The following is a 13,057-nucleotide window of genomic DNA, read 5'->3' on the forward strand; positions in this document are numbered from 1 at the left end:
TTAAGCTTCCACTTAGAAATTGCACTGATTAGCTGAAACAGGGCACATAATTGAGAAATAAATATATGCACCAGCATAGATATGGAGCATAAGCTTGACAACAGTTACACTTAATTTTTATAATTTAGAATGTGTCCTGGGCTTTAATGCTTAAAAGCTCATATCTACAAAAAAAAATACCACCTTTTTGTGCCTGAAAAATTCAGCAGGAAATTAGTTTCCCTTGCAATTTCTGGTACTGCCTACATCCAGAAAAGACTTTTTTTTTTCCTCATGATCATTTTTATCACAGAGAGACACAGACACCTCCATCATATCGAAGGATCATCATACGTATGAGGTGATACGTAACAGGAAAGTAAAGTTACAAAGAACAAGAGCAATGGCAAATCTCTTGTATTTTGGAAGAAGGATGAGAGCTGCTGTGGTCATACTTAGTCTGCTAGGGTACCATTCAAGGCTTACAGGTGACTTTATATATTGCATAATTTAGATTTTACCTCACTCTTGACCTATTAAATGGAGATTCTACTTCAAGGGATTAAAAACAGTCCACAAACATGAGATGCCATCATCTCATGACATCTTATGGATGGGATGGCATGTATGTTCCCTCAATACAGCTGGTGTTCATATCTGAAACATGTAAGACCCCTATGTAAAGTTAATAGAGAAATTTAAGCAAGAAAAATCCCCTAATGGCTATTAAAGCCTCATGTCAGCTTCTCAGGGGCATGTCTACAATCACACATCACAGACCTGGAGAGTGGCTGAGTGATTGGGAAGTATATGCTCGCCTCATTCCTCAAATCTTCTCTAGGCACCTGCTACTGGCTGGTGCCAGAGACAGGATATGGCTTGAGCTGGACCATTATTCTGACCTGATATGCCTGTTCTTAAGATCAAAGATGAGGACAGTTCTTGCACTGAATCTAAAATTAAATGAGTCATGTATTTCAAAAATAACCCTGAAATGAGAAATTACTACTTGGGTGAAAATGAACCTGAACATTGCAACATAACTTATTCAGATTGGGTTTATTTCAAGAAATCATCAGAAGGGTAAGCCCAGGAAAGGTCTATCTAATCTTTCATTCTTCCTTTCTCCCCTCCTACTCTACTTCCTCCTCTCCTTCATGCCCATCCTATATAAATGGTGCTAAATTGCTTTGGATGGTGAAACTTACTGGGAGCAGATTGCACTGCCATACCCTCTTCTCTTGTACTCTCCCTGTGCACTAAGATGACACATGTTCATATTTTAACACACATCATTAGCCCCAAGGAACTAATCTTAGACTGTTCTCATAGTCTGTCACAAGCTTGCATGCAGAATTCCAGCATCATCCTGAAGTTTGTCCATCTCTTATTTGTGCATTTCTTCCTGGCTGTTTCCAGCAACTGGAAACCTGTGCTAAATCAGACCTCCCCTCCCAGCAGCTCTCATTTGCTCAGTTATCAGTGGATTTGTAGGAATTGCTGCTCAGGCAGGCTAAACACATGGTGTGAAAAGGAGAGGAGGGGAAAAGCAATCACATTTTGTCTTTAAACTGTAGTTGAGATATTCTCACCTTGACTGAACCTGCATTGGAAGAACTTTCTGTCTCACCAGGTCAGAGATCTTTGGCTCTCTGCAGGCTAGAAAAAATATAATGTTGCATAGTACTTTTTCAGATTTACAGCTCAAGTGCTATGGTTCATACACATTTCCAACCTTTCCTCTCTCTACCTATAGTGGTCTGGATTAAGAAAAGAGGCAGTTAAGTTACATGCATTAAAATAAAGATAGATCCTAAAACCTAAAGCCTTGGAAAAATACTTCTTCACAGTTCACAAGATCTATCCCATTTACAACAGTGGAAGCTCCTGAACTGCCCTGCACTGGCACTTTCAGGCACAGAGGAAGATTATTCCATCATTCAGTGTGGCTGAAGGCCACACTTGCAGCACTACAGATGATGGTCTTGTATCAGAGCAAACTTCTCCAGTAAAGGAATTATATATAGAAATACTTAATTTCCCTCTGCATAGCCCCATACAGCTGATCCAATGATGCAGCATACAGAGAAAGGCTGCAGGATGTTATGCACTTCTAAGAATCTGTTTGTGCACTCATGGAAGGAATTGGAGGCTGTGATTCAAAGGGACACTTCATAGTTGCCTGAATATGCATAAAATAGCAGAAACGAGATCTAAGATTTCTAGTTTTGCATATTCAGTTTACTTACTTTAAGATTAAGATAAAATATTCAAGTTCAAATAACTCTGCCAGGGCGTCCTTCCTGCTGTCCTGAGTGGAAGAAAAGGAATCTTGCAGGATGGATTTTATCTGTACGCCTGAGCACTTGTTCTCTGTGTAATTTAACAGTATCTAGTTCTTTGTGATTGATATACATGTTAACCATTATGTCAGTATCACAGTAAGCATCAATAAAGATGCTTTCCACAGATGATTATATGCTTCAGGGAGAGATTATTTTAATCTAAAACAACAGAGTAAAGCAAATTCCCCAGGGGACACACAAATTTCTTTATATGATCATCATTTCAGTTTTTAAAAAATCCGTATGTCAAGAAATTTCTTTCATAAAATTAATTTAGCAGTTCCCTGGCCCAAATTCACTCATTCATTCATTCATTCATTCACTCACTCATGGTTTCATACACACTTAGTAGAATAGCTCCAGGTCGAGAGCATAGGATTTAAAGGTGTGATTCAGTGTTTTGATGAATACATATAATTTAATCATATCTTCAAGGCTGCAATGTACAGGCTCTGCCTTTTGCATTCATGACTGGTCCCATTGTTTTAAAAGGATTGTGAAAGGACATTCATTTCCTATGACAGCAACTGATTGTTAACCGTCTCATGAGGCAATTATTTCATTCTATTTCAATTCTCTCCTGATCTTCTTTGATTTTGATCTTATGCAGGTTCAGTCCTAGAATGAGGATAATAAGGCTCTTAGGGAACATTCTTTTTCCTCTTTAAAGATGGAATCTTCTGGAATCATTGGCATCTTCTCTGTCTGAGTATAGCAGCCAGAAGAGCTGGCAAACTACAAAACTCATATCAGGTATCATCCAGACATCTTATTCTTAGCAAATACGATTGTCAAGTGCAAATGGTATTAAACACAATCCAGTAAAACCATAGCAGCCTGTGTGAGCTGTGGTAAAAAAAAGTTTGTAAACTACCTTTTATGCAGATTGGTTGCTTCCCTGACCATTCTCCATCGTCTTGGCAGGTCCTTTGTTCATTGCCACTAAGAACATATGAGTTGTTACAAAAGAAAGCAATGACTGTGCCAATTTTTGCATAGCGTCCATTCAAGAGCCCAGTGTCTTCTACTACTCTTCTGTAGCCATTGAGTGGGCCACCAGGATCTGAGCAGTTTTTTTCTTCTAGAACTAATGATAGGGGAAAAAGATAGTAACCATTTTATCAGGTTCACTACATTATTTTCACCCATCAAAATGCTTGACATTTTATTCAGATGTTACTAAACAATCTACACTTTATTAAAGATGCCTTTTCAAGAACCATCAGGGATCCCTGCCTTTGAAAATGTCAAATATTAAAGAAACAATTATGATATAGAGATGCCTGTTTATAATACACATTTTAGTCTCACTGAAAGTATAAGATTCTCAAATTGGTAAAAATTCACAAATTATTGAAATCTTAAGAAGTAGCTGACAATCCTGAACAAGAACCTTGACTTCCCATGATGTTAATGTCCCATTAATATTAACAAGGCTTCTTCAATAGCATAAAAGGCTGCACTTAAACTATTTTCAGGAAACAGACCCTTGGCATTCTTTTCCCTTTTCTGTATTTTCAATACTTCACTGCACTTGGATAATAAAACTAGACTACTTAATTTTTCTTTTCTGTTTGGTTGCATTTCATTTTCTTAGCACTGAGAAAGATCTCTCAATAATCCAGGGAAATACAGGAATTGAAATAGAACACATATATATTTACTGACAATAAGAATTTAATATGAAAAGCTTACTCATGCTATATTCTGACTCTAAAACCTCTTTTAGTTCCTCCTTCCCAGTATTTTCCACTTTTTTTTAAATTCTTGTTGTGTTTTTGGGGTTTTTTTCTCAATAAACTTAGACTTTTGGCCTAAATTTAGAGGACAGCACTCACTGTGTGATGCTAGAAGATTTTTTTCCCTTATTTTTAACTGTTCTGCTCTTTCTATTTAGCAGCTGACAAGGTACTTTTTTTCCCTTTGTATTTCACCTCAGTTTTCTTGTCAGGAAAATGGTAACATGCAATTCTGTTTGATTTCTCGGCCTGGTGTCTCAGTGCATGATGACCAGTGAACATCTAGTTCAGACAGCTGGTGCTGGTGCCGCTCACAGAGAGCCCAGAGGACTGGGACATAACAACTGACACTAAATTACCTCTTCATATCATTGCTTCAGACTCTGCCGCCTGCTGAGCCTCAGTTCACAAAAGCACCAACATATAACAAAGCACTCAGATATTTATTTAAATTGCTGTGAAATCAGCACAGTTACAGTGCAAAGGTATGGCCTGGTCCTGTCACAAAGTCATACCTTGTGCCACCAGACAAAGCTCAGCTCAGCAAAGCGAGTGAGCACAGCCAGCCATAACAATGCCATGTCAATGAAGAGCATGTGCTTTTAACAGTGAGTATAGCATTCAAGCTAAGTCTATATTCCAGTGTTTTCTTTACAAGCATTGGATTTTAGCTTATGCTGAAGGCTATATACGTACTTTACTTTTCCACTAATTATATTCAGTAAACAAGGATTTCTGAACTTCCTCTCCACCAGGAGAAAGGGAAAAGCAAAGCCCTGTCTCCTTTTCATTTGGCTCCATTTTCCTTCTCTGTACCTCACTGGCTCTCTCACTTGTGAACCATAAGTGATTGATAACTTGATAGCAGCTAAAGACTACAGAGAATCCCCCACAGAATAATGCTTTATCTCCAAGTTGCCTTCTGCACTGATGGCTGGCCTGAAGGCATCATCTGGTCAGCAGAGTGTGATTCCAAATGTACCAAAAGCTTGACCACGTAAGTCACTTAAGGCCTTCTCTTATTTCAGTATTTTCACAGTAATTGTCTTTTTCCATAGGCTTGGGGTTATGACCTTTTTGATTTATTAAAAACAAAGAGAAAACATCTGGGAAGGAGAGACCTAGCACTTCAGTGACTGCCAAGTCTAGAGGCAGCTTTTCCTATAGATCTTTAGCCAGGGCCATCATGCAGTAGGGATTTAGCATGATCCTGACATTACATTTACTGCAATTAGAGACTTCTCTCTAAATAGAAGAATACCAATTGCTTGCTCTTTCAAATGAACTTACATACAATTGTTTTACAACACTTCCCCCAAAATTTACATTGTTTGACATAACACACTTTATCAATTGAAACTAATGTTCTGGAATATGGAAATTAAATTGTGCAATGCAAAACAGCTGAAGGAAATTTAAAGTCTATTTGGATGACAAGAAGGAATTTTACAGATGAACCAATGTGAATTGTAGGCATGCCATCCTGCACAGTCAGAATGAATGAAAGTTTCATTTTTATCAGTTTTTGTCTAGAATGGGAATTGAAGTAAGAGTCTAGTGTTCACACAGTAAGGTCCTGTTCGTCTCTACAGAGTGCACCAGGCTTCTGCAGAGAATTTGTCAGACACATAGAGTAAGAGAAATAACTATTTTACTATGTCCCTCACTTGGCTTTGGTCCTAGACATTTTCTCTCTATGTGTAAGAAGGAAACATGCCTAAAGACTTTGAGGTTATTAGTTTTCAGTAAAGTGATGTTTCAGTCAGACCTTTATATAAAAAAGTCTTTTTTTATATAAAGGAGGCTGTATAAAAGGAGGCTATATAAAAGGAGGCTGGGGCTCTCGCAGAGTAAAATTAGAATTCCTACTGCTTCTTAAAGACAGGAAGACAAAAGGACATGTTATGTCACAGACCTACCAAATTTCAAGTGAGATTTAGATAGTCTAGTTTCATGGAAATACATTGGCCAAAATGTTTGATAAGAATTAAAATTAAAATGACCTTACCACATTCAGGATGATGTGTTGACCAAATCCCATCAAGCTGACAGTAGGCAACACGGCTGCCTTTTAAGCTGTAACCTGCGTTGCACTTGAAGTAAACCCGGGCCCCGTATTTAAAGTCATCTCCTTCCACAATACCATGAGCGGGAGCACCTGGAGTCCTACACATCACCACTGACAGTTCAGATATTTCAAAAAAATCCACTTTATTACAAAAAAAGGACTGTGTTAGGATGATTCTTTACTAAGAACATAGAAAAACCAATTACAATGGATACAGGAGTCAATATTAAAAGACCAGTGTATGCTGATCTTTAGAAAGTTGTTTAGATGTCAGCTCTACACACATTTACATCCCAGTTTTCAAAACCTGTCTAGATCCATTAGGTTCAATAGGATTTCTCTGAAGTGTCACATGGTCATGTGCATAAGTGTTTGAATCATTAGGGCTCATTTGCTCAGAATGAGTACTTGAAATACTTGCCATCTTAACAAGGGTTTTGAATGAACTAACATGCTTGGCCAAGAAAAAAAATCTAGATCCTTAAAAGCCTTATACTGAATTTCGTTCAAACATCCCCGAACATTTTGTGTAGATTTTCAGATAACATCTCAGAAATTATAAAGCATCAATATTTGTGTAAATCAAATATTAACATAATTACACTAAAAAGGAACCTTGATATTTACTAAAATGGGATATTTACCCTTTCCACAGGATTTGTTCTATTGGGAAAATACAGATTATGTTCTCTATAACTATTGCAAACAGTAAACATGAAATTAAGCATCAAAAGCAAGATTTCTCTGACAGCATCAAGCCAACCATGCTAAGATCCACCCAGCACAGAAACCTGTCCAACTGTGGAAAACAGTAGATTTGAAGGAAGGACTAGAAAAACAGAACAAGCATATAGAATACTTTCCTGGCATAGTCTGTCAGCATTCAAAAGTCTGAAGCTCAAGGACTACCTGAACTACAACGCTATTTTTGGTATAACATACCCTGCTGATATTTTTAAAACATTTGTCTTTGTATTTTCTAAACTCAACCACATCCTCAGTGTCCACAACATCCTGTGGCAATGAGTTCTACAGACTAAGTGCAAAAAATGCACTGCCTTCTTTAGTTTTGTTTCTAGTCTGCCACCTGATAATTTTATTTGATGCTGTACTTTCTTCGTTATGAGATGCAGAGAATGTCCATGCCTTGTTAAATTTCTCCAAGTCATGTTTTAATGCCAGTTTCTTGTATGCAGAAATTACATACGTATTTCTGTAGGCAATGTAGGAAACACACAGTTTAGTATCTACATAGTTACACATCTCTGTCTCTGGCTTTGCCTAGGCCCTTGTGAAAAACTGCATGGAAGAAGATTCAGTGCAAGACATAGATATACATATGGGTTTTTCACCTGTCCCCTGTGGTACTCTGCTGACAATAAATAGATCAATGCTAAATAGATCATACCTACTTTATGCTTTTAGAATTTGACTTTTCTGTTTTGCCTCATAGACAGTTGCTTGCTAACCTGCAGACAAATTTTGATACTTAAAAAACTTTCAGAGGAAAACTTTTCTAAGGCCTCTGTCCTGTAATCCTTACACAGAGCACACATAAATGCATCCATTTATATGGATTGTGGACCATCCAATGATTCACATAAAGAAGACATCAAACAACGAGTTGGAAGAATCATTTGTGCACTAGTGAGCAAAGGTCTTGGCAAGAAAAACTGTCAAACAATTAAGCATCAGAGAGGGGCCTGGACTATAATGCTCCTAATCAAATCCCATCCAGTTAGGGGAGGTCAACATTTCCTTTTGGCTCCAAGTATTCTTCATCAATGTCATCATTAGCAAAAGAATAATGTTCAAAATTTTAAAAAAATTAATTACTAGCCTTTGATGTTTCTCATGTGAAATAAAAACACACAAACACACACATATGTGTATATATATATGTATATATATATGTATGTAATATATATATGTGTGTGTATATATGTGTGTGTGTGTATACATAAGCATGTAGATAAATTAAAGATAAAGAAAAGGAACATAGAATTTCTAGGTGTTTTAAATTCTCAGAATACTCATCTTCCCACTCATGATGTGTGTATTCCCAGTCACTCCCTCCATATCTTTCTCTGAGCAGCAATCCATTTATCTACATCTATTTTTCTCTCTTTCAATGTTAAGTCACACTCAGCTTGTCAAATGAGGAAACTAGATGAACCATCTGTGCACCTGTCAGACTTCTACTTTTTTGTCATAAATCCAGGTTTTCTGTTTTACTTATGGTCCAGTTCAGCTCTGCAGAACAAATATTTTGGTGCTTTTGTGTTTTAGGTCCATCCAGGAAAAAAATGTGACCAAGCAAGCTACACTTGCTTACTAACTAAAAGTATCTGTTCTTGTTCAGTCCCTAAGTGCTTAAGAGATTTAGTTTCTCATCCTTTTGATTTGTTTGTTGCCAGACTTTCTTTAGATTCTCTGTGCCCTCATGAGCCAGCAGGAACAACTCTGGTTTTATTTATGATGTAAATTCAGTATTTCATTCACTATTCATTTAGTACTGAACTATGGCCTAGAGCAGAGGACATGGATGCAGAAGGTCATGAGATCTAATCATAGCTAAAAAGCTGTGGTCATAGGTAGGTTGCTTCATCTGCTGTATGTGACAAATGAGAGCACTCCTTTCATCACAGGGATGTTACAAGCATTAGCTCACTCATACTTGTGCCACAGAGCCACTGAGGGTTTCTCCGATGGCAAAACACCTTAGCTTTATTAATAGATAATTGTCCCTTTTGTTACCCATGTCTTTAACTACTGGTTGTCTGTTCTCTTGTAACACAGGGATGAATTTGCCACTGGAGACAGAGCCACTCCATTATTTATTTTTTTTTTCCTATGGATCATTTTGTAAGCCCATTCTTTCTCTCTACAAATTAAATGTGGTTTTGAATCTTGAGATGTTCCCTGTATCTCAGTCCCAGAGCTGAGCTCTCTGTTTTCAGCAATATTATCTAGTCAGAAAGTCTCATACCATTACTCCAGTACCTGCTTCTACTGCTTTGGCTTGAGCTCTGTGGGTCTTTTCTTCTTCAGTTTGACTTGCCTTTTATACTTAATGTGTTTCAGGGAGCTCTTTGGCACCTTTCCCCTCTACTTGTGAACACTTCAGGCAATGGAGTTTTGAAGAGTTATTATGAAGGGAGCCCTAGCCCCCATGTGTTTCATCCAAGTTATCTTATTTTTTTGTGGATAGCTTCCCATCAAGAGTGAATTTCACCAGTTCTTATATCTTTCAGAATGGGCAGTGTATTCCATTGAATTTTCAGACAGCCTTCTTTCTCTGAGATATTTTATTGAAGTCTTTCAACATTCTCTCCTGGTGTACGACTAAATCCACCTCTCCAACAGACATTTCTCAGAAGTCAAAAAGAAAGGAAAAGAACATTTTGTAAATGTCATTCATACCTAGCTCTGCCCTCTGGATACACATTAGTCATAAAATCCAACCACATGATCTGACCCACTTCTCCTCAGTTTCTAAGCTTTCTAAGGTATTTGATACAATTCAGATTCCCTTGCTTAGGCAGGATGGAACTTATCCTGCCATCTACTGAGTATTTCAGTCCTCCTGTGCATGGTCCAGCAGAGAGGGCTGGATCCCCCTCAAAACTCTCACTCACCTCCAGCCATCCCCATCACAGCTTGTATCCACCCCCAGCTGCACCTGTGCTTGGTCTACCCTGACTTCTACAGCACAGACAGGGCTATGAGCTGTTTGGACAGCACTCCCTTGGGAAGCAGGTGGTGGGATGGCCAGGAGAACTCCATGAGCTTGAACCATTCCTAGGCTACTAGTTAGACTGCTCTGCTCCACATTAAAAAAAAAAAATAAATATCAAACAACATTCCTACTGCCCTGTGACTCTGGCTTCCTGCCTTTGGGGCAAGTTGGGCATGTGTCAAATGCTTGACTTCTGCACCTTCCTCTTCAACCAAACCCACCAGGAACCCAGAAAACGGACTAGGTGTCTACAGAATTCTACTATGAGGGAGTAATGGACAGACAAATATGAAAGACATTCATTGAGGTTTTGTCAAAAAACATCTTAGCAGCCTGGAGACTCCATGAGGGTCAGGCTGATCCCATTCTTCCTGACAGTAGATCTACAAAGGTCCTGGTGAATTTGTATCTAGAAAGGTGAAACTAATGTTAGGAAAAAGTAATGCTGAGAGTGATTAAGAACTAAGAATGACCACTCTGCTCATGCAAAAATTAAAAACTGTAATGATTGAAAAGGTAAAAAGAGAAAGGATACATTAAAATGTTTAAATGAGGACAAAGAAGTATATTCAAGCAGGATAAAATTAGGAACAGGATAATTCTTACTCAAAAAAAAATGTATAAAAGTGTCCTTGACAAATGTTGGAAAAGCATAGTAGGATGTAAGTAGAAATTACATGAGTCTCATAATTTGAAAACTGAAACTCTAGATAAAAAAAATATAGAACCGACTTTGTAGGGAACAGGGCAACAACACACACACATCATGAGCAGAAAAAGGTTTGTTTGTTTTAATTTTTTCCTTATTTTGCTACACGGTGTTGCTCCAGGGAAGTTCCACAATTAATCTAATCAGGCATGTAGATAACTCTTGCTACTTCAGGGTCTGAGGTAAATTTTTGGTTTGATACAGCACTGTACAGTTCATAAGAAAGCAAAGTATGAGAGGATGAAATGCTCAGTTGTGACAGCCCAGCTGTTAGATAACAAAAACAAGAGCTGCCTCAAGTCTTTATATCACAAACTCACACATTCCCTATGAAACTTATTATGCTTCTTGCCTCTTACCTTGGTGTCTTGGGAAAAAGACAGCAAATTCTGTCCCATATGAAACATTAAAATGGCTTCACACTTCATGGATAACTTTCCTCAATCTGAGGAAAACTTGACTAGAGAAACAGTAAGTTCCTGAATTTTTAAGTAAAATATTCTATTATTAATAATAACAGTACAAATTCCTTTCCCTTTTAAATTATATGCAAGATACATTCCTCAGATCAGAATTATCTGCCAATTAGAAAGAGTCTTTGGGCTCATTTTATCACCAGTGAGATAAATTAGATGATCTCTTGAGCTACACTTTTCTCTCTCCAATATCCTTCAAATAGTGCCTGATGGAACTATCATTTCCTTTTGTTCCAGAGTCTCTTCATTAAATTAATGCTATTTTTTTCTGCTGCCTTCCTCTCACCCACTTTGTTAAATAATATATAATCCCTCATACATACAATTTATTATCTCTATATTCTGCACAACCTTTCAATAATATATTGCATGCCTGAAATAAACCTCATTTCTCATCGCTGGTACTAATAAAAGGTTTATATTTCCCTTTTTTCTCTTTCCTGAAATTAGGTGCAAGAGCTTGCATGGAATTTTGTTCTTCATTTGCTTACAAAAGTTTTTAACATTGCTACTTACATATTCCCAAGTCAGAGTTTGGCTTTCAGGCTGACACGTGCTAATGTATATAGCACATTTTGCCTATGTAGTATAGCTGTGAACATTTTTTCTAGAATCATTGTATGGTTTGGATTGGAAGGGATCTTAAAGATCATATAGTTCCAGCCTCGTGCTATGGGCAGAGAACCTTCCATTAGACCAGGTTGCTCAGACTGGCCCCATCCAGTATGGCACTGAACACTTCCAAAAATGGGGCATCCACAGCTTCTCTGGCCAATCTGTGCCAGTGCCTCACCACCCTCACAGTAAAGAATTCCTTCTTGATATCTAACCTAAATCTACCTTCCTTCTGCTTAAAGCCATTCTCCCTTGTCCTATCACTATCTGCCCTTGTGAAATGTCTCTTCCCAGGTCTCTTGTAGCCCCCTTCAGGTACTGGAAAGCTGCTATAAGATCACTCCAGAGCCTTCTCTTCTTCAGGCTGAACAAACCCAGCTCTCCCAGCCTGTTTTCCAGCCCTCAGGTCATCTTCCTGGCCCTCCTCTGGACTTGTTCCAAGAGGTTCACATCCTTCTTGTGTTGGGGGCCACAGAGCTCTTCTAGGTGCTTGAAATGTTGCTTTTGCATAAGCTGTGCTGGTGTGCTCAGTGGAGGCCAAACACTGAAAATGGTCACAGAAACTGCACTTGGTAACCAGCAGGGGAATAAGAGCAGCTCCTACTGTTACAAATCCTAACATCTCTCTGCAGAAAAAGAGAGAATTATGGACTTATGTTGGAACCCCTGGGGCCACCATGCTACCCAAACCAGTCTAATGACTGTCAGAGAAAGCCTGATAGACTGAAACTGAAGAAATTTAAATAACTATCCTCAAAAAGAGGACATTTTGTCTGGAGGAAGCCTAAATTACATTCTGTTCCCCAATGAGTGCTGTCATTACCCTGTATGCTGCTAAAAGTTACAGCAGGCCCTGAGCCAGAAAAACGCCTTCACAGGGATCCTGAGCATCGGGATTTTGGATCTGAGCTCTGGATTTTTTTGGTTTCACAGCAGTGGCCAACATGTGCTCTGGAGCTAGAGGATCTAGAAGCATGAGAAACGTGGCTCCAGGATCCTGTTGCTGGAGGGAGCACAACATGCAGAGTATGTGGAAGTGACTTTTTTTTGGTCTCTGTGATTAGGAAAACAAAAAATATAGGAAAAATCCAGCAGAAAATACAAATTTCTTTGAAATGTACTGCTATGAAACCATTCTACCAGAAAACTCCCAGGCAGTCCCACCTACATGCACTTCATCCAGCTCACTGATATTTGCAAAGGCTGCCTACAGCTGAGCCTGCTAAAGTCAATAGTGGTAAATCCTATCATGTTTGCAGTTTTGACTGTAAGTCTGATTTGATCGAATTCTTTTCCTTGGTTTAAGTTTTGTTTGGAGGGCTAACCTGATTATCTGAGTATCATTACATAACAGTAAAATCTGTTTTTCCAAAATTTTTTATACCAT

General features: G+C 38.3%; 1 protein-coding gene across 2 annotated transcripts in view; it reads right to left on the reverse strand.

The window, feature by feature from the left end:
- Positions 1 to 13,057, reverse strand: part of PAMR1 (peptidase domain containing associated with muscle regeneration 1) — a 56,258-nt gene that overhangs the window by 4,711 nt on the left and 38,490 nt on the right. Inside the window, exons 7-9 of one of the 2 annotated variants that reach the window (XM_086894047.1) lie at positions 6,072 to 6,242; positions 3,199 to 3,411; positions 1,572 to 1,638 (exon numbers count right to left, since the gene is read on the reverse strand). In XM_086894047.1, the coding sequence (XP_086750173.1) occupies positions 1,572 to 1,638; positions 3,199 to 3,411; positions 6,072 to 6,242 (451 nt within the window). The remainder of the gene's footprint in view (positions 1 to 1,571; positions 1,639 to 3,198; positions 3,412 to 6,071; positions 6,243 to 13,057) is intronic. The other variant, XM_086894048.1, reaches the window with a different exon arrangement.

Source organism: Cyanistes caeruleus, chromosome 6 (genome assembly GCF_971803275.1).
Source record: "Cyanistes caeruleus chromosome 6, bCyaCae1.hap1.1, whole genome shotgun sequence".
NCBI lineage: Eukaryota > Metazoa > Chordata > Aves > Passeriformes > Paridae > Cyanistes > Cyanistes caeruleus.